This window comes from Otolemur garnettii, unplaced genomic scaffold (genome assembly GCF_000181295.1).
Source record: "Otolemur garnettii isolate 467f Iridium unplaced genomic scaffold, OtoGar3 scaffold00189, whole genome shotgun sequence".
Classification (NCBI taxonomy): domain Eukaryota; kingdom Metazoa; phylum Chordata; class Mammalia; order Primates; family Galagidae; genus Otolemur; species Otolemur garnettii.
In genome coordinates, this window is record NW_003852584.1 from 2,257,594 (window position 1) to 2,279,885 (window position 22,292).

A 22,292-nucleotide genomic window follows, 5' to 3' on the forward strand; every position below is an offset into this window, starting at 1 on the left:
GTCTCCAATAAATAAATAAATAAATAAATAAAAATAAAAAGTATTTTAAAAAATGAAGGAAAAAACAGGGAAAACAAAAATGGAAAGTAAACTGAAAAGAATTTTTACTGTCACTGTGTGGTCAAGTGCTGTGGTATCATCATAGCTCACAGCAACCTCAAACTCTTGGGCTCAAGCGATCCTCTTGCCTCAGCTTCCCAAGTAGCTGGGACTATAGGCTCCCACCATACTACCTGGCTAGCTTTTCTATTTTTAAGTAGAGATGGGGTCTCACTCTTGCTCAGGCTGGTCTTGAACTCCTGAACTCAAGCTATCCACCTGCTTCAGTCTCCCAAAATGCTAGGATTACAGGTGTGAGCCACTGAACCTGGCCTAAACTGACATACTGACAACGTTTTCTTCTGGGTTGGTGGGACTGTGAAGGATTTCTTCTTCCTGTAGCTTTATGATGTTTATTTATAATTTTCTGTGTTCATTTATCAGCATACAAAAATTAATTTGATGTTGCTGGAATGGGTCCCACCCATTCCTGTCATCATCAGCTTGTCCCCAGGGCCTTCATGACCTCATGGGGTTGAGCCTCACTGCCTCCCTGACTTGCCACCGTGTTCTGCCCTGGCACTCAGTAGTGCTGGGCCTGCAACTCCATAGCTATGGAGCATGATCCCCTCCCTGGCTTTGCTAACACACTTGCAGTTTTGATTCAGCATCTCTCTGTCCTTTATTTTTCTGCCCTCTCTAGCCTTTGATTGCTTTTTGGGAGTTTATCATATTGAACTTTTTAGCCCTTTCCAGGAAACCTTAGTATTTTTTCTTCCCTTTCACAATTAATACATAATCGTGAGAGCACTTCTAGGACAGAAGTACATCCTGCCTCCTAAACAGAACCAGTGGAGCCTCTCTTCTGTGGCTCCTCGGGGCTGGTACTGAGCGTCCTGCGACAGCAGTGCACTCAGGGGAAGGCACCAACCATTTGCTCATTATCTGAGCTGCTCCTGCTCCTGAGAGATGGCTGTGCTTCCATAGTCATCCTCTAGAGGTAGTGGACTGGGAGTCTAAATGCTGGGGTGTGGACAGGGAAATAGAGGCACAGCATGTGTGTTAAGAAGCTGGGCTTTGGTGACAAACAGATATGGGTTCAAACCCCAGCTCTGATGCTGACTGGTTGTGTACCCAGGAACGCAGCCTCAAAATTCCGTTTCCCTGGTAATACTATAGGAAATAAACCCTACATCTCCCATCATCACGAGGATGAAGCGAGAAGTGTCCCTATGCTCTCTCAGCACAGTGCCTGCCATGGAGTGGCTCAGTGAACGGCTGGCCCATCATGCTCTAGGGTTTCCAGACACCTTCCCAATTCCACCTTGCAAAAACAGCACAGCTAGCCCTAATTACGTCTAAGACAGAAGATGCAGCATTTGGAATCATATTTTTTAAAGTCATTCAGTAGAGTTCCTGGCACATCATCTACTGGCACCAGGAAGTAACTTCAGAGCAACAAGCAGGCCCTGTTCACCTGTGTTCGCCTCAGTCCACCGCACGGGCCGCTCATCGCACTTGAGGGCTTTCAACAAATGTTCACAGCAGTGATTCTAATACCTACTTTCTTTCCCAGAAATCATGATTCTGAGGTCAGACCACAATCAACAAAGATTTCTGGAAAGGTATGAAATGCAAACTTATCTCATAATTTACAGGAAAGAAAAGGGAACAGAAGGCTATTTTACCAGTAAGAACACAGCTTTCTTCTTCAAAGTCAAAAAGAAATGGAAAAAAGGCACGTTTTAGGAAAGAGGAAGGGTGCCAGGTGAGTCTGGATTGCATCAAGGTTTCCAAATTATCCCGGAATGTGTCATGGGTTCCAATTTCTTTTTTTACATTTGGACTGCTTTAAGGAAAATGTTACATAAATTGGACTATTTTATGATCAAAATGGGACACAAATGAGATAATCTGGTCTTTATGTGCTGTCTGATGACAGCTTTGAGACAGCCTGACAGTTTGGAACTGTACTTTCTTAAATCAATAGCTTTATTGAGATAAAATTCATATACAGTACAGTCTACCCCTTTAAAGCATACAGTTTACTTGATTTTTAGTGCATTCACGGGGTTGTGCAAACATTGGTGCAATCACTTTTAGACCATTTTCATCTCCCACATAACAAGTTTTGAGAATGGCTTGTAGCAGGGGATTGCAAACCCTTTATTCCTCATCCTGCCAAGTGGGCTAGAGCCTGGCACCTTCTCTTTTAGGTTCTGTTGTCCATTCTCTTGCATGTGGTACAAAGCATTTCATTCTTCAAATGAGAACCAAGCATAAGAACTTTCTTTTCCAACAGAATTCACTGTGGAAAAACATCCCAGGTCAAAATTCCTCCTTTTGTGTTAATGAAGGGTAGAGGCCAGGGACCAGGGCCATGGTAGGAGGCACTGTGCTGAACACCTGCCTGGGAAATAGGACCAGGGTCTTGGGCCATGCTTATCTAGCCAGGGTAGAAACTGATGACAAAGGGGAATTCTGTGCCTGGCCAAACTAGTGGTAGGTATCATGTGGGCAGCCTGTGGACCAGGTGTTAATGGCTCTTCTGTCCATGGGGACCCCTGCCAGGAATACAATGCCACCCAGCGTTCCTCCTCCCAGGTCAATATCCTTTCCTTAGAGAAGCCTTCCTGCAAGTGCTGTTTCTGCACACAGCAGTTTCCTTTAGGGCACTGATCGTGATGGGCAGTTCTAGACTGACTATGGCACCCACAGTGCCTGAGAACTCCAAAGGACTGATCTGTTTGGATCACCCCTGAGTCCCCAGTACCAATGTCCAGCATAGAGACGGGGGCAATAAAGATGTGCTGGCTCCGTCTACCAAGTACTTACCAAGTACGACCTACATGTACGCACCTGATATAGCCCAGAAGCTGGGAGTTCAGCAGTAAACCAACACAGGGCCGGCCTTCTTGCAGCTTACGGTTTGATAATGGGACGGGATGGGACGGGGTAAGGGTAGACAAGGAAGAAACAGAAAATGTCAGGAGGGCTTGAGGGCTATGAAGAGAATTAGCAAGGGAGGAACCCTGGGTCCTGGGAGCAGGACAGAGTTGCTACTACATAGGATGGTCAGGAAAGACCGCTTGAGATGGTGAGGTCTGAGGAATAACCTGAAGGAGGTGAAGACAGAGCCACACAGGTACCTGCGGTGAATGTTCCAAGCAGAGGCCATCTAATGCAGGGCCCATGAAGCAGGAGTGTGCTTGGAATGGCCCCAGGCTCCTAGGGCTGCCTCAGAGTCAGAGGGAAGCTGGAGTTTAGTATTAGGAGAAACAGAAGGACCAGACTGTAGGCAACCCGGGGCTACTGTGAGGGCTGTTTTCATTCTGAGTGAGATGGGAGCAGTGATGGATTTAAGCAACGGAAAGACATAATCTGACTTACACCTTGAAAAGATCTTTCTAGCTATGGTGCTGAGAACAGACAGTAGGGAAGGAGCAATTTTGAAGCCACTGAAACAGCCCAAACCTAGCCAAGGTTGGAGTTAGCAAACAACATCCTGCAGGACAAACCCAGCACCCACCTGTCCCATCAATGAAGATTTACAGGAGTGCAGTCACATCCCCTTGGTTATAGATTATGCCTTTGGCTGCGATGGGTGAGTCTAGTTGAGACCATATAGCCCTAAAAGCCTAAAATATTTACTCTCTGGTGCTTTAAAAGGGAGTTAGCTGGCCCCTGCCCAGGAGATGGGTGTGGTAGTAAGAGTCCTGGGTTCAACTACTCTTCTCTGGTAGAAATGACAGTTTGGGGTCAATCCAAGTGTGAGAGAGTCCACAAAATGACACCTGCTTTGGCCCTGGTTCAATTAGTGGATTTGGGTTCCAGTCATTCAACACAAGGACAGGTCATCAGTTGCCTCTTCTTTCCAGGTAAATGTGGTCATTGGGCTCCATGGGCAGCCTGGCTGGGGACCCGCCCCTGCTCTGAGAACCAAGTGTGGTCAGTGTGGGGTGGGAGTCTTAGTTCTCATTAGTGGCTCCCTGTCCCACCAACAAAGTTTAGCAGGTCACCTCGAGCAGGGGCCAGCTCCACGTGGCCTCTTCTGCTGCCCCTCATCACCTCAGGCTGCTTGCAGGAGCCCCCCCCCCACAGCCCAACATGCCCCCCTACCCCAATGCACCAGATTTAACCTGTCCATCCTTTGAGACTTCCTTCGACACCTGCCCTGGGCCCCCACGTCATCACAGTGAGGACTAGACTCTTAATACAACAGTAAGCTGCTGCCTTCCCATTGTGAACTCTTTGGAGGCATAGAACATGGCACAGAGCCATGCCCATGCTGAAAGGGTGACAAGCTTTGAGGAACATGTGAGGGAGGGACCTGCTTTTCCTACAGAGTGGTATCAACGACTCTCTTCTCACTGTGGCTTAACTGGGTTGGGCCTAGACAGTGGCCTTTTCCAAATGCTCTCAAGGCAATTCTAAGAATGCCCAGCTAGGGCCAATAATCCCAGGACTAGACTGGCTCCGGCCAGGGCCTTCCAGCTGGGGAGTATTCTTCAGGCATTCGGAGTCTGAGCTTTGAAAAGAGACATCCTCTGGGTGCCTGGGCTCTATCAGCTGAGGGAAGGTTTTTCTTTTTTTATGTTGCCATGGTTCCAGTTGACTGATTTTCTGGTCATCTAGTTGGCCATCCCACAGAAGCTGTGGAAGTACAGGACAGAGAAAGGACAAGTATGCCTGCTTGGAGAAGCAAGGAACTGATAGAAGGGCTGTGCTGAGCTGAGCTGGCCTTGTCACCCCTGGCGGCAGGCAACAGAGGCTGTTCTCTAGCCTGAGGCCACCAGAACACTTCTGGAGGCTGGACAGCACGCTTGGTCCCTGCTCTCTGGGACAGCACAGCTTCACTAGCTTGGGTATGGATCCTGACTACTTACTCTAAGGTGGATGATGGAGGTGGGAGGTGATCAACCTACTGGATTTCTGAGAACCAGGGCCAGGAGATGCGTTCAAGGCATGGTTTTGAGTTTCTAGTTATTTGTGGATTTGAGGTCAATAATTTAGAATTATCCTCCAGTGGACCTGAGTTATGGGACTCAGCTTTCCAGTAGGCCTCTGACCCATGTTAGTAATAACAGAACAGGGAATAAGAGTGAAAATGAGAACGCAGAGGGGGTGGCCGGGTGGTGGCAAGATCACAGACCAGGGTCAGGCAGAGCCAACACAGAACACTGGCCCTGCTGCACATTAGCTGTGCAACTCCAGGTAAGTTACTTAGCCCCTCTGAGCCATAGGAAACCTCAGCTGCAATGGGAGCAGATGCCCCCTCACCCCAGGGAGGTTCTGAAGATGAGACAATGAAGGCATGGAACGTGCCAGCTGAGTGTGAGGCACAGAGGTACCCATGAGAGAGGACGGGGAGCCTGCCTCTCCCTTCACTCTGTGTCCAGGTCCTTCCTGCTGCAGGGCCAGGCATACCCTATGCCCATCCCATTGGCTGCAGTGAAACCTTCCACTGGCTGCCCAGGAAGCCTTCCTTATGCCCACTAGATGAGGCCAGGTTCCCTGTTTTAAGCAAATTATTATAGTTATTGCTGTGATTATTTGAATGCTGCCTGTCACTCTTACAAAACTGTAAGCTCTGTGTGGCAGGGTCAACAGCCCCAAGCACAGTGTTTGGCACACAGGAGGTGAGCTAAAGACCTTTCCAAACTCACATTACTGAAAGGCTTAACTGTACTCTTGGCCAGCTTCAGAACCTTCCAGAAAGTTTTAAAATTTATTTCTGACCAGCAGACCTTAAATCTCCATTGCAGAGGCTCCTGTGCCTCAACTGGTACACCAGCATTTACCACTGCAGGTCAGTGCATTATTATTATTCTTAAAGAGTTCTGGCTGAGAGCCAGCCCAGGCTGCAAAAGGCAGGAGAAAAAGCTGTTGATACATCGTACCTGTTGGGCAAATGTCAACTGGCTCATGGCACCCAGACAACCACTTAGCACTGCTGGCCAGGCACAGGCATCTGGGGTCCTCATTTATCACCAGGTTCTGACAGTTGTGCTTAGGAACAATGTGTGTGTGTGGCAGGTGAGATTACAGTGCCCTAGCTTCTAACTGTATCTCCTCCAAGACAAGGCCAAGAATTTTTTCTGGTTCCAGACCCTGAGAAGGATCCCTGGACACTGGACTGGGCAGACTATGGGGTCAGATGACCTAGGAGTGGGTCTCAGCAACACCATGTGCTACTGTGTGATGTTGGGCACATTGCTTCATCTCTCTGGGCCCTGCCTATTAAACGGAGTGAGGAACAATGCACCTTACTACCTAGGTTGCTATGACCCCAAATTGTAGAGACACTTAGCTCAATGCCGGCCATGCGTGGGGTGATGGGCCTTAGGAAGTGCTCCTGTCAGGTAGTACCTGGGTCATTTTGACAGTTCAACCTCAGAGTGGATCAGGGGCAGAGCACAAAGCACACCCTGCTCCCTAGCAGTGTGAAGCAGGTCACCTCACCTCACAAGTCTCAGTTTCCCACCTCGCTATCCTCATGTGGTTACTGAGGCCCGAATAGGAAATGCTTTGCCAACCCTGAGGTGCTACACAGTATGCAGGGACAAGGCCATGCTCTGGAGCAGATGTGTCACAATCAGGCAAGCTGTACCCAAACCTACCACTAACCACACTAGCCAAGGCACCCTCCAGCCCCTATCACCTAACTGCTTTTCTCTGGGGGGACCCCACTGCTCTACAACACTGTCTCCAGTCTACTAGCCCCAGAATGCACAGGAGGTTAGACAAACATAAGCCAAGTCCAGCCATGTCCCCTGCTTAAAGCCTCCAGAAGCTAAATAGAGTTTAGAATTAAATCAACATGGCTCCTCTTGCCTTCCAGGCCCCATGGCCCACACTGTGGTGACTCAGTGACCTCATAGCCTACCCTCTGGGCCCTGGCTGCTTGCGTCTTCTGGGTGACTTGCTCTTAGTGCCCCTCACCCCAACTCATCTCAGCCACCATAGTAATCCATTTCCTCCACGAGGGCTGTCCTGGGCATGAGGGCCTAGGATGGGCTGCACGAGGCATTCTGTGTGTGCTCGCTGGAAGAATGGATGCTGTCAGAGATAGTGCCTTCCAAGGTAGCTCTACCAGGGCAGATGCTCAGAAGTCTGCTTGCCTGGCACCATCCCCATGGCCAGCAGAGGTTGAGAGTACTGGCTAGAATACTTGTGAGTGCCCCGGGAGCAGCTGGAGGAACCAGGCCATGAGGCTGAGAGTGTTGGTCTGCACCCCCTCTAACTAACAACCCCAGGCAGGCTGCTCTACTGCTCTGAGCCTCAGCTCCCTCCTCAACAGTGCTGACCATTATGAAACTGTGACGGAGTGACCAGGGCAAGCACACACAGGCATGGAGTGCTGCCCAGCTAAATTCCTGCCTCTAGGAGGCAGGTGTTACCATTGTCACATTTTACAGAAAGGGACACTGGGGCTCAGGGACTTTACAGAGCTTCCCAATATCACATGGTTGTCTATGGGGAAGTGTGGACTTGAACCCAGATGGCCTGACTCCAGGACATCTGGCCCTAACCTCCTGTTGTAAGGGTTCCCTTGGCAGGGATGTGGTGTGAACAGCACAAGGGCACACGTCTGGTGCACAGCAGTGTTGGCAGCTTTTAAGCTATGTGTCCAGTAGCTTCCTGTGGGTGCTCTGTGCTGGCTGCACAGAGTGCAGAGATCACCACTGGACATGGTGGGACAGGGGGACAGGGGGTGGATCATGCATTTGCTCTTTGCTGGAGGTGGAATAGAGAGGTCAGAGAGAGGAGACCACGGTCCCTGCCAAGTTGGACACTGTGTTGGGACACTAGAATGCCACGCTCAGCTGATGGACACTTCCCTTGGACTTTAGGCTGGAAATCTGGCAAAAAGAGCACTTTTCCAAAATACCCAAGATTGTATAAATGTCAACTATTCCAGAATAGTTTTCAGGTTACCAAGGGTTGTTTTGAGGGGTGGAGTGGGGGTTGGGGAAGGATTGTTCCATTAACACTGATGCTTCCTGTCACCTAGCTGTCCCCAAGGTTTAAGAAGATATCTGTGAGCGAAGAGACTGACATGTGCATGGAACCCAGAACCGGAGGTCCAACTGTCAGTCTGTGAGGTCAACATGCTCAGACAACAAAAGGGTGCTTTTACCCCAGAAGCCCTGCAGAGCCTTCAAATCATTTAGCAGGAAAGGGAAGAACAAAGAACAGTAGATACCTTTTTTCTGAGGAAGCTGGTAGAAGCCTCAGAAGAAGCAGGCTTGCTCCCCAGGGGCTAAGTCTGAGGCTCTGGGCAAGGGGCTTTGTTTTCTGAGTCTTGCTTATCCCAGCTATAAAATGGGATGAGTAACACTATGGTTTTTACATATTTATCTCTTTATTCCACATAAAGCCTAGTTGTGAGCACATAGCTGGCTTTCAATAAATGGGACTTTTATCCTGGAGCCTTAAATAAATCCATGAGGCTACAAGTAGACCACATATGCCGTGCACCTGAATTGTTACCAACTAGCAAATATTTTTGGAGGAGTCACTATAAATCACAGTTCAGACTCAGTAGTTCTCACAGTCGAAGCATCTGCTCCCCTAATCACACTGTGGATTTCTCACACTTGGTACGAAAATAGAGGAGGTGGTTTTTAAGGACTTGAGCTCATAGCTATGGAGAGAGTAAAACCATCCATCAGCTCCAGCTGATGGGTTCTGGAATGTTTTTGGTATTACTCTGATGTTTAAGGAAGCAGGCTGTTTAAGTGTGAAAAGATGTCACAACACAGCCATTCCCATCATACTGGGATAATATTGACTTTTGGCTCTTTGGGAATTCGGATGTTAAAAAAATAATACTTGTGCATGTTTTTGAAGAAAAGCACATTTATATTAAATGCCATGGCGGGACAGCTACAAATAAAGGAAAGTATATTTTAGTCATGGGATTCTGGGTAGAGAAAGAAAAGAAAGTAGAAAGTTGGAATCTTAGCAAAGGTGCCAGGAGGTAGGTACAGAACCCCCGGAGGTCTATCCTGCTAAGCGCCGAGGCATTGTCTGGGATATTAAGGCAAGGCAGCCCCTGGAGACCCCCCGCCCCCAGTCCCTGTAGACCTTTCCAATCATCACAGCTCTTGAAGTTCTCTTAGAAAGAACAATATCCACCAAGAACAAGGATTGTTGGGTCAGAAGTTGGGAACATCAAAATGCCCTTGTGAGGATGGGTACAGTGGCTCATACCTGTTATCCTGGCTCTCTAGGGGGCTGAGGAGAGTGGGTTGCTGAGCTCAGGAGTTCAAGACCAGCCTGAGCAAGAGCAAGACCCCGTCAGTATGAAAAATAGAAAAATTAGCCAAGTATGGTGATGTGTGCCTGTATTCCCAGCTACTCAGGAGGCTGAGGCAGGAGGATTACTGCAGCCCAAGAGTTTGAGGTTGCTATGAGCTGCAACGATGCCACTGTGCTCTAGGTGGGGCAAAAGAGCAAGACTCTGTTTCAAACAAACAAACAAACAAACACCCCACAAATTAAAAAAAAAAAAAAAGCTCTTGCAAGCTTAATGCCTAGAGAACATTTGGAGCAAGAGAAACTGAAGCTCTATAATATTCTGCCTTAACTAGCCCTGTGGCTTCCCCTTCTCCCAGAAAAACTGGTCACCAGATTCTATCACTTCCACAGTATTTCTAGATTCACTTCATGGTTACTTACCCTAGGGAAACCCTGTGCAGGGGAGCTCAGAGTTGTTAAATAACTGGCCAATCACAACCTAGACATCATCAATTGAAGACTGGATTAAACAGTGGCTTGACCAGATAAATGATGGCAGCAGTCAAAGCACACGTGGGTGCTCTTTTAACCAATATGAAAAAATCTCCAACATATACTGTTGAATGAAAATAGTAGTCAATGAAGATGTCTTAAAAGTACAGTTGTGAATGCCCAGGAAAAGGCACAGAGAGATGCAAATCAACCCAAGGAAGGTGGCTGCCTCCATAGAGACTTTTCTCATGCACGAGATGGGCATGGTGTCACCCTGTACAGGTGGAGAACAGGACATATGGGGCTTACGTGTGCCCTGTGCATCCTGTTCCTGGCCACCCTTCCCAACTCCAGCCAATCACAACCTGACTTCATTCCTGCTGCCCACGTCCCCTGACTCATCACTCTTCTACCTCAGGCCTTTCAATGGCTTCCAGCTGCTTCCAGGATAACATTCTCACCCTTTGGCAAGCCCATGATGCTTTCTGTCATCTGGCCCTGCTGAGCTCCTGCTGTCTCTTCTGTCCTCTTCCCTGCAGCCATGCCTTTGCCCGTGTGCTTCTCTTGGGTGCCAGGAAGTATTGCAGAGATAGGGTGCTCACCCACCTACCTGCTTGCTCCAGATGACCTGCTCATTAAAGTCCTTCCAGGCTTTTCTACATGCTCAGCACAGTGTTTATTTCATTCACACAGGGCCCCGGTAAACACTTGCTCAGATGACCTTCCCTTTCTGACCCTTGCCAATGTATATGTCATGCCACTTCCTTGGAATTTAAAAGTTCCTTTTTAAAATGCCAGCCCTGCCCCTCCTTCCCCACTTCCTTCTCCAGCGGGTGGTCCCCTACCCTGGCTCCCACAAGCTGCCATGCTTTGAAAAGGTGATCCGAGGCATAAAGGAACAGGATGTGTGGAGAACACAATGACTCTGCCTCTCTCTGAACCTTCAGTACTATTATTGTTGCACTGCTGCCTATGATTTGGTTGTCCTCACTCTTAGTGAGTCCTTGGAGATTAAGTTTCCTCCTCACACTGACTTGGCGTTTCATTCCCTCAAATCCTAAAGGCTAGGTCTTGTACAGTGGTTCTTAATTCTTATTCCAGGGGACACTCTGGGGTTTCGTCAGCTGGTCAGAGTTATTTATTTTACGGTCAAAATCAAAACAATGTGGACTTTTATCGATTCACATGTAAAATTAAGAGCCAGAATTATTTGTTTCTGCCATAAATGAGCCTTTGATCCTTGGCATCGGTGATCACTTGCTTGCTAATAAGAATCTGCATTTGATAAAGCAAATGATTCAGAAGCAAAAAATAAACATCAACAGAACAAGGCTTGGAAAGTTTTATAATTTTATGGACTTTTCCTTTAGATGCCAAGACGATACAAGTCATGTTCCCTGATGGCTCTCATGATAGAGCACAGTACAGCAACAGTGAGTGGGGTTCTCAAAGAATACTTGATCCCCAGGTGCTCTGCCATTGGCCAGTCTTCAGAACTGAAGACACGGTGGCTTGTGGAGTGGACAGCAGAGAGCCCCAAGCAGAACCTAATGCTGGCCACCTGTGAGGTATGTGATCCCGAGCAAAGTGCTTCTCTTCTCTGGGTTCATGTTTCCCAGTCTATAGACTAAGGAGTGGTGCGAGCCTCCAAGCTGTTGTGAGGGCCCCCTGGACAAGGCTGGCGCTGCCTAAATGATGGCAGTCAGCCTCACAGGGGACAGGATACATGCTGGGCTGACAGTCTCAAGAGATGAAGCCTCAGGCCTCTCCTGCAGCAGGGGAACATTCTGCCTGCTCAATCATACCCCAGTATTTTATCAGCACCTACTGAAAGCCTTTAAAAACAGCAACTGTGTACCACTGCAGGGTGGCTTTGCTATTGCACGCTCCATATGCGCTCGTCCTCATTCTAACCTAGGCCCTTATGCCCAACAAGGTAGGTGGCATTTTCATCCCTGTTTTATGGTTTTTTAATTGTACACATAACAAAATTTACTGTCTTATTGGGCACAGCAGCCTGGAGGACTGTGGAGCTTGAGCTCAGGTTGCCCTTAGTCACCCCATCCTGTGGCCGCGGCTCAAGCTCTGGCCTTGTATCTATGTGAGGTTTACAGATAACGCTACCAATGCAATGTCAAAAAACAAAAACAAAAACAAAAAAAACCCCAAACCAAAAAACAAAATTTACCATCTTAACCATTATAAGTGTGCATTCCAGTCACACGCACATCACAACACATCATCCCTGTTTTTTATATTAATAAGCTGAGATGCACTCAAGCTGGTAAGCCCAAGGCCATGTAACAAGTTTAAGGTGGAGGTGGGAATCTGGGGCTTGCACCCACACTCTCTGGCTCCAGGTCTTCTGCTTTGTTACTTCATGCTGCTGATTCACTCCCAGACAAATACTACTGCTGGCAAAAGAAGCCTCACAGTGAATGCATAGAAAACACGATGGGAAAGGGGCATGCTGGCTATCTCGGGGTGGCAAGATTTAATGAATTCTATTTTTCCTTGTGCTTGTCTGTCTTTTCCAACTGTTCTGCAATCAGTATACTTGACTTGTACCAAGAAGTTAGGGATGAGGATGGGCAGGAGCCACACCTAAGTGTAAGAACAGGCCTGCACTGGTGTGCACACGGGACAGCAGCCATGTTGCTTGCTCTGCTGCAGGTGCTGGCATGATCCTGCCCTTCACGGGGCCTGCCTGAGCTGCCAGACATGCCACAGGTAGCCAAAGTCACATGGGTTGCATGTGGGTTTTGTTCTCTTCCCACCCTCCTAAATGGGCTATCTGTGCTCTTCTCCTCAAGCAACCAGGGAGTGTTCCCTGTTCTCTAGCACACTGTCATGACCAGAGTCTCCTGGGTCATTTCGGCAGTCTGAGGTAGGGAATGACCCTGAGGAGTGAAGCAATACTCAGTTCTTCGGAACTCTCTTCCCCTCCCTCCTTCCCCCTCTAGGAAGAGCATCTGGGCAGATAACAAGTGCTATTGTGTCTCCTGGGAAAGTGTCTTTTGTGGACATGTTGCAAGTAGGGAAACCTGTGGGCTCTGACTTGACCACATGGCTCCTTTCTGGGTATGTGTGCCTCGCTCCAGAGCACCCAAGGCTCCCTCTCACCATGGCTTTCCTGGGAACCCCCCAAAGAGGCTTGACAAACAGAGAACCCCTGGGACTCAGCTCAGATTTGAGTGGAATCTTGTCCTCACACCCCCACCTGATCACCTTAAGTTTGATCTCTTAGAAACCATTGCCTGGAGTCCAAATCCTGCTGCTTTTGCTCAGACAGGAATCTGAAGTCTTATTTCTGCTTTTTGCTCATGACAGAGCAGGGAAAAACTTATCAAGAATGGGTCCTGCACTGCTAGCCAGGTTTGGAAGTGGTGGTCTTGAGAGAAGGTAACTTTCTGGACCTTGGCTTTGCAGGTTTGTCCTTGATCCACGGGAGGCAGGACTTGGGAGTGTGTTAGTGTCGGTGGCACAAAGGGAACATTCTTACTAGGCCAGGGCCATCTGTCCAGGCCATTCCCTAATGAGGATCTATCCTGCCAACCTCTGAGATGGGTGCGGGGCTGCCATGTGAAGTAGCTCTGTCATTACAGGTTGAACATTCCAAACCTAAAATGTTCCAAAATCTGAAACTTTTTGAGTGCTGCCATGACGTTCAAAGGAAATGGTCATTGGAGCATTTTGGATTTTTCAGACTAGGGATGCTGAACCATTAAGTATAATACAAATATTCTGGCATTGGAAAAAAAAAAATCCAAAATCTGAAACACTTCTGGTCCCAGGGGATAAGTAAACTTTATCTGAAATGCCAGCTTTGAAGCAAATGGGATTTGGAGGCAGGAAGTGGAGGTACCGATCTTGGTCTACCTTATGTGAGCTGTAGTCTTTGGGCCTCAATTTCCTATCTGTAAAGCTGGGCAAGCGACAGACAACAGCTTCCACAGTGGTCAGGAGGATGGAAGTCATGCATGTGAAGTGCCTGACACAGTTAGTTCTTCTAAACCATAGTCCACACTTCCAGAAATAGATAGAGCCTTCTCTGCTCAGAACATGCTTAGAGTTGGAGCTGACCCTGTGGTTTTGCCTGTTATTAGTGAGGGCTCAGGTAGGCGTGGTTAGGGCTTTACTTCTAAAATCAGAAAAGGGGACTTCACTTCAGAATTGGTGAATGGTGGTGGGGCTCAGGACCTGGGGAGACTTGAGTTCAAAGCTTCCCTGGGCGAGGGGAAAGGTATTTGTTGTGACTTTAGACAGGACCCTTTATTGGATGCAGAGAGGGAAAATGGTAAAACCTCCAAGGGTTGTTGGGAAGATCAAATGTGAATAAAGTATAAAGTGCTTAGCAGCTCAAAAAAATTGGCTTGAAAATAAAACCTCAGGGTGGGACTCCAGTTTCCCATTCTTACTGACCCACTGGTCATTCTCTGACCAGAGCAGAGGGCTGGAAGGGTTAACCCAGGGCTGGGGCCTGCAGGGAGAGGCCGGATAGGCCCTCCTTCCTGTGTGACTCCACAAAGTAGAGCTGAAAGGAGAGAATTGGCTCCAGTTTTATAATTGGAAACAAGAAAAATAACAGGCCTAAAAAATTAGTTTCTGGGAAACAACACCACAGGATGACATGAGCACCTTATACGTTATCCTCAGGGGAGGTGAAGTCAGAACTGATGTCTATGAATTAAACATCGATCTTTTTCTTTTCTTTTCTGGATGCCAGGCCAACCTTCGCGGTCAGCATGCCTGGCTCCCGGCACACTGCTATCTTTGCACTCTTCCTTGGTTCATTAGCTGCCAGAGGTAGCTCTTCCACAGAACTATTAAGTGTTCTGGGTCAGGGACTGACACTGCTGGTTTGTTTGCCTTTGATGATAACAACACCTGTGAGAGCTCAGCACTCCCTGATATCCAGGGGATTTAAAGGTTTGTTCCCCAAATTCACTAGGAAGCTGGGTCTGGAAGTGAGCAGAGCAGAATCTGGCTCTTGTGGGATGAGCCCAACTCTCCAGCTGGCACCGAGACCACCACCAACTGCGCCAAGTACAGAACTGATCAAGACAGAGATGCCCTGGCCACAGGAGTTTATGGTCTGCCGGGAAGACAAGACTAAACATGTCATCCAGGCCCATCCTTCCACCCCCACCCACTCACCCAGCCACTAGCATTTCTTTAGTACCTACTTACTATTAGCACGGTTGGGGACAAGATAAGCAAGGTCCCCCCACCCAAGTGCCTTCCATTCTAGTGCAGGAGAGTGGCAGTAAATAACAAATAAATGAGGCAATTTCAGCTTAAGGTAAGGGCCATGAGGACATGGAGAAACCACCTGGTAGTTCCTCACAAAGTTAGATGGTCACACAATCCAGCTTCTACTCTCAGGTTTCTGCCTCAAGAAAGTGAAAACACATGTTCAAACAAAAATGCATACACAAATGTTCACAGCAGCACGAATTGCAATGGCGAGGAGGTGGAAACAACCCCATGTCTGTCAAGGGATGGATACACAAAACAAGGCTTATCCAATATGGTGAACATTATCCAGTCACGAACAGGGAATGAAGCCCTGGCACACATCACAACGTGGATGAAGGCTGAAAGCATGATGTGAAGTGAAAGGAGCTGGGCACAAAGGGCACGTCTCATATGTCTTCAGAGTATCCTGAACAGGGAAATCCAGATATGGAAAGCAGACTGAGGGCTGCAGGGGCTGGGGGTACGGGCATTGGGAGAGGCTATGGGGCTTTATTTTGGGGGGACGAAAGTGCTTTGGCACTAGTGGGGGAGATGATGGCATAGACTTCCAATGGACTATGTGTTGTTCACTTTCACATGGTTACTTTTATTTATGTAAAGTCCACCTCAGTTAAAAAAGATGAAAACCAGAGAGGAACTGGGGTGGCCTGGGCCCTCAGAGAAGGTGCCTTTTTGAGGAATCTGAGTAGAGCCCTGAATGTTGAGAAGGAACCAGCCATGCAGAGGGATCTGGGCAGAGAGAAGCAAGAGGACAAAGGCCCTGAAAGGGGAAAGTGTGGTGGAAGGGCTGAGCTAGGAGCCGTAGGGGACTGGAGTCTGGAGGCAGGTAGGCAGCAGCTGGCAACACACAGGTAGAGAGGGTGTCACATTTTGGTGACATCACTGAACCCCTGTTGGTGAGGGCCAGTGTACTCCCCGGGCTAGGTGTTCTGTCAGCCCTTCCTGCCCCAACAAACCTCCAGATGAAGGCCCGTAAGCAGCTCTGTGGCAGGAGGAGGCCAGGAGTGAGGGCCGAGGCTGTGCTGGTAAGCAGGCTGCCACCTGACACCCTAGGTCGTGTCTGGAAAACAGCTTCTGCTCTGGCGTCTGCTGGTATACTCAGAGTTTATAAAACGTGTGGCCTTGTGAGCTAATTTTGGAGACTCTATTGAGGCAGATTCTGGAAAGCAGCTGTTTCTGTGAGCTGGTGGGCTGTGAGGGAGGGCAGGCACCACAGAAACACAGCATCACAAAGCCGCGGACAGCGCAGGGCCGAGTCTAGACCCGGGTGATCCTGCCACCCCAGATGCTGGCCACCTTTGACCCTTCTCTCCTGGCTAGGCACAGGCCTCTCCCCTCGAAGAGCTGAACATTCTGTGGGGGCAAGAGCCATAAACATAAAACTGCCCAATAAATAGAATTTGTGATTTTTTTTTTAAGCCAAATGGAGGAAGAAAAATACACCAGAGTGGCTAGTCACCTATTAGCTCTGATTTATACTCTACTCTAATATCTCCTCCAAGGAAAGGAAAGGTATATTTTCATCAAATATAATCGTTTATAAAGCTTCTAAAGGGGAGACAAACTATTCTGTGACAATTATCTGGGCCCACAGATAAAATCAGAAGACACAGCTTAATAAAACAAACTTGTCTAGGAGTCACCCCCAGGCACACAGCCAGAGCTGTTTTCTTCCTTGTGAATTATTCCCCAGGCAGAGGCAGGGCTCCCACACAGTGTGGCCAATGGCAGAGACATCACTGTAGAAGGTGGGAAGGGGTCACACCGCAGTGCCCATGGGCCTGGTGGCAACTGTGGATGCCACAGCACTGGAGGCCAGCCCAGGCCCTGCCTCTGACAGCGACTCCCACCAGGGCTAGCTCCCCTTCCAGCCCTATGCTCTGCTTCTGCAAACCTCTGGGTTGATGTGCAACCAACTGAAATCTAATGTCAGGGTACATCTGCCTGGACACACATCTTCTCACTTTGGTGTCAGAAATTTAAAAAAGGAATGCTGCTTAAGATCATTTGGGCTTTTAGTTTCTTTACGTTTCCTTGTCAAAGTGCTATGGGCTAGAACACCAAGCATCGAGGGCTCCAGACGGACTCTCCTTGTCTTTCTGGTGTTCAGAGATGGGAGAAGGTCTTTGATGGGATTTGCTTCAAGGCTGCGCAGAGAATGAGTGTTGACCCATTGTTCCCTCAGCACATACTGAGTGAAGGCACAGTGTGAGGCACTGAGACATGGAGGAGGCCCATGCAGGCGACCTTCTCTGTGGGGCAGAAGATTATGGCCAGGTACACGAACATATCGCCAGGTAAGAAAGTTCATGCCATGGAAAAAATAAACAGGGTATTGGGATGGGCAGGGCGGAGACCCTGGGCAGAGAGAGGGATCAGAAAAGGCCTCTGAGGATATACATATACTGGGCCTGAGCAATTAGGGCTAGCAGCCACACCAGGATCTAGGGCAGAACAGCCAAAGCCAATGCCAACACCCTGAGGCCGGAAAGGCTCTGTGGTCTATAAGAGTGGCTCTAAAAGCATAGTCTGCAAAATCCCTGTTTTCATAAAAATAGGACACTTTTCTTTTACATTCATTTTCCCAGTGGTGTACCGAGGAGTTTTCTAGCCGCCACATAATGTGTGCTATCACAGTAGACTGAAAGTGGACGCAAAGAAGAGAATCCAGATGTCTTCTATTAAGCCAGACATTAAAGAGCTTTGCAAAAATGTGAACCATTAATTTTTTTGTTTTATTTAGGAAACCAGAGTTATCATTCATAGAAAACAATGCTATATTTGTATGCAATGGATATATTCAATAAATCGATAAGTAAATATTAAAAGCACTTCTTAGTTTTAATTCTAATGCCTAAAAATCTATATATATAGTCCAACTAAAGCTCTTTGGGTTCCTCCATACTTTATAAATACTTTTTGAGAACATAAAGGTGTCCTGAGGCCTCAACTCTGAAAAGTGCTGGCTTAGAGGGGCAGCCAGACTGGTGTGGCCGGGCTGGAGGATGGAGTCTGGAGTGAACAAGGGGAAACTTGGTCTGAGGGGCTGGGTCATGCAGCCACCATCTAAGATCAGAAGCAGAGATGTGGATTTTGTTCTAAGTGTAACGGGAAGCTACCAGAAGGATGTAGGCAAGTGTATGATATGATACACTCTGATTTAAATTCTAGACAGATCCTACAGGCCAAATGGAAGGGAGGGTGTGAGACTGGATGAGGAAGAGGCTGCTACTCTTAGGTGATCTCCTGAGCGGGGAAGGGGAGCAGAGATGAGGCATTTTCTGGGGGTGGAGCAAGCTGGTGGGCATGGGATGGGAGAGAACCAAGGGCAACTGTAGAAGCTGAGTGGCTGCCTACCTCTGTGGGAGGCCCTGACTACTGAGAAGGGACAGGCCACTGTCTCTCCTCCCACTATGGGACACTCCCCACTAACCCCACACTGTGGCTCTAGGATTTTGACTTGCTTTTCAGACCACAGCTCCAGCCCCAAGTCAAGGCAGGAGGACAGTAAGGCCTCTCTCCCTGAGAGGGAGATAAATGAGAATGCCCCACCTACTGCCCACACCTGAGTGGCCCTTCCAGAGGCAGTCGGGGGAGAGACACAGCCAAGAGTTCGATGCCACCTTTGGCAGCCACCTTGATTTCTTGTCACAATTGGCACAGCCTTGTGTTCCCTGACCCTGGGACCCACAATAGGACACAGGGCATCACAGCTATGCCAACCATCTTGTCAGGCAGGCCCAGGCCACTGGGGCTGGGGCCACACCCCTAGCACTTAATGATCTCATACCTCCCCTGGAAGCCCAGGCAGGGTGTGAGAGGTAAGTAATAAGTTGTCATGAAGCACTGTGCAGAGAAACTATTGTGCAGATGCTGAAGAATATGACACTTAGCTCCATTGATTTATTTACACTGGCTTCTTCCAGAAAGGACAGGAGCAGAAATAAAGCCTGGAATACTTTTCTCCTTAACCAGTAAGTTCTCAAACTGAAAGAAGCCCTGATGACCCTAAAGAAATAATTTCTTACCAGGCCAATCTACACTTAGTCAATCTGTACTCACAGTTCTAGCTTACATTTACTTAGAAGCCATTGTTACAGAACATGAAACAACCAAGAAAGGGTTTTAAACAAAGAGTCCTCCAGACCTTAGAATAGGCAGAAGCATCTCACATTTCACAGTTGAAAAGAGGTTGTGCTACAATCAATCTTGTAGCCTAAAGTGGTTTTAAGAATAAAAACAGTCACAAGCTGTGGGTTGCAGAGTGAACTGGTATGCTTTTCTCTAGAGTTCACATTAGGACTACATACCTGAAAATTAAAAACTTTCCCCTTTGACTCGGCAGATCCATCGCTGGGAATTTATCCTACAGGCATGCAAGATTTGCACAATTACACAAAGACATGCCAAGAATGTTCACTGTGACACTCTAAGAGCAAAACACTGGAAATGACCCAAGTATCCATCAATATGTAATGGCTATGAAACTTTTTTTTGTCCATCCATATGAAAAAATACCATACAACAGTTAATGAGAATCAGGCTGATTTAGATGCATTAACATGCAACACTATCTATTAGGTCAAAAGAGAAAAGGATACAGAATTATCCCCATGTTTAAAACAAACATGAAAAAACATGTATATGATTTAAAAACTAACATTTCTCTAAGGGATACACAAGAAATTATTAATGAAATGTAGTTACTTCTGGAGTAAAGTAGACTTCTTTTCTGTTTTATCACATCCTGTATTGAGTTTTTTTAATCTTTTTGCTTTTTAGAGACAGAGTCTTACTTTATCACCCTTGGTAGAGTGCCAGCGGCATCACAGCTCACAGCAACCTCCAACTCCTGGGCTTAGGTGATTCTCTTGTCACAGCTTCCCAAGTAGCTGGGACTACAGGTGCCTGCCACAATGCCTGGCTATTTTTTGTTGCAGTTTGGCTGGGGCTGGGTTTGAACCCACCACCCTTGGTATATGGGGCCAGCATCCTACCCACTGAGCCACAGGCGCCACCCCTGTATTGAGTTTTAAAAAGTCATACGCCTATAGTATATACTTTAAACAAATAAATTAATCAAAGAATGAAAATAGAATAAATCATTGTGTGTGTGGGAGACAAGGGAACCAGGACCCAGATTTTAGGCAGGTTCTTAAAGTTGTATTTTGTTCTTAAATCAATTAATGTTTGAATACATTTCACAACATAATTAATCAATCAATTAAATGTTTGAATACATTTCACAACACTTGCAATTTAAGTTTGAAATCCTAAATGTGGAAGGATTAAGTTACAGCGGAAAGCTTGGCTGGTTTTCTAAAGTTCTGTAATCAGGAGACAGTCTCTCTTTCGAGAGGTCGGGGTCTATGTGGATTCACTAAAGCACACGTGTCGGGACAGGCTGGGGAGAGCCTGGTCTTCTGCAGAAGCCGTTCCTTCTGCTCTGCCAAGTCCACCTTATACTTTCCATTTGAGTTTCTCTTTTGGGGGGAGGGGTGGGGGAGCGTCAGGGATGAACTTTGGTGGAAGTGGAAAGAGATGCTACTAAATGGAAGAGACGGACAGTTGCTCTGTGGGTGGCAGGGCCTTTTCTGAGTCTCACTTCTTCAGGGGATTGTAACAGGAACCAAACACACTATCTCTTTCTAGTCATCTTACATGGAGAAGGAAATTACTCTCCCACAAGCCATTACTAATAATTTAAGTATTTCCAAGAAACTTCCAAGAAACTTCTTAGTCAGTTCTGAGAAGTTCTTCCACATACCCAAGAAATCTCTGGAAAACCAAACCAAGGTGGCAAAACACCAAAGGGAAAGCCAAGATTTATTTTTGGGGCCTGTGTTTAATCTTTTGCTCTGCTTTGATAAATTCTAAGAATCTAGTGCTTCAAGCAGCCTGGACTTCTGAGAGAGGATGGGGAGTTCACACACTCAACACAGAGAAAGGCCTAGAACCCACACTATGAGCCATGGCAGAGGATGGGGGGCTGGCTTACCTGGCACCTTGTCCACGGATGCGAACACAGAGCGCTGCACTGTGGGATCATTGCTGCCCCGGCGGCCCTGGTCATAGAAGCGGAAAGGCAGGTGCTGGGTGGAAGAGGAGGAGCCAAGCCCAAACCCCAGGACTTCGGTTGTTGGCTGGATTGGGAGGTCCAGAAGGGCTGCAGTCAAATAATACTGTGGATTATTCTCAGCATGTGCCATGTGGGGGCAAGTGATGAGATTAGGGTGGGCCGGGGGGGGGGCGCTATGGTCCTGTCAGGCATGTCGTCACTTGGGAGGTGCCAAGCAGGCAGCAGACAGCCTTGAGCTGGGGAGACCAGTGAGACACCAAAGAACCCATTGTGGCTCAGAGCACACAAGGGCATCTAGTGAGGGGTTCAGGCCAAGGTTGAGAACAAGAATAAGGAGTTCCGGGCCTAGTTTTGCAAATAGAATGGATGCTAGGCCAATCTCTACCTTGTATTCTTAGCTTCCATGTGTCAAGTTCTCTGACCAAGGCTGAGCCTCTGGTACCCTTTTAGACCCCAAAGTAAGTGAGACCAACGCTGCCTGGAAAGTTTGCATGCGTCTGTGTGTGTGTGTGTGAGAGAGAGAGAAAGAGAGAGAGAAAGAGAGAGTAGGTGCATGGAAAGAACACATATGCTTATATACGTGTATATTTATGAATGGGTGTGTATCTGTCTCCGCTGTTATCCTTTCTTCCATAAACAAGTCTCATGATAAAGCAATTCAAAGGGGCTTTAAAAAATCGATTTAAGAAATACCCAAGGCGTTAGTTCTAACAGCCACTTTATGGCACAATTCTCCATTTTCAGATGAAATATTTGGCCTTCATGCCAACTGTGAGAAATTGCTTTACACAAGGGGAAAAAACCCTTTGCTAATAAATCTTAAAAGAAAGGTCTGAATGATTTAAGTCACTTTGCACATTATAAAATGCTTCTATAATGATTTTGCAGGCCAAGTTTCAGCTAAACGAGAAATGAGACAGGGAGGACACCATGGAACACAGCCTGTGCAAACCACCCAGGCACGCAGCAGCAACTAGATCTGCAACGTCCAACAAGCCGGCCCTCCAAGGGTTAACTTTTAAGTCATCCCCTGAGAAAGCTCCTCCTCCCCCAGTAAGTTGGAAATCCCTCAGCAACCACACCAGAATGACCATGAAATGAACAGTGCCAAGTATCTTGACAAAGACTGCTTATAATTTTAGATGCTGATGGAGTGCCCCAAGGAAAATGTCTTGCCTTC

General features: G+C 47.6%; 1 protein-coding gene across 4 annotated transcripts in view; it reads right to left on the reverse strand.

Moving 5' to 3' along the window:
- The window catches only part of CLEC16A (C-type lectin domain containing 16A), a 223,624-nt gene that overhangs the window by 28,757 nt on the left and 172,575 nt on the right, over window positions 1-22,292 (reverse strand). For all 4 annotated transcript variants that reach the window (XM_012812106.2, XM_023507562.1, XM_023507563.1 and 1 more), the window contains one exon: window positions 21,032-21,199. In XM_012812106.2, the coding sequence (XP_012667560.1) occupies window positions 21,032-21,199 (168 nt within the window). The remainder of the gene's footprint in view (window positions 1-21,031; window positions 21,200-22,292) is intronic.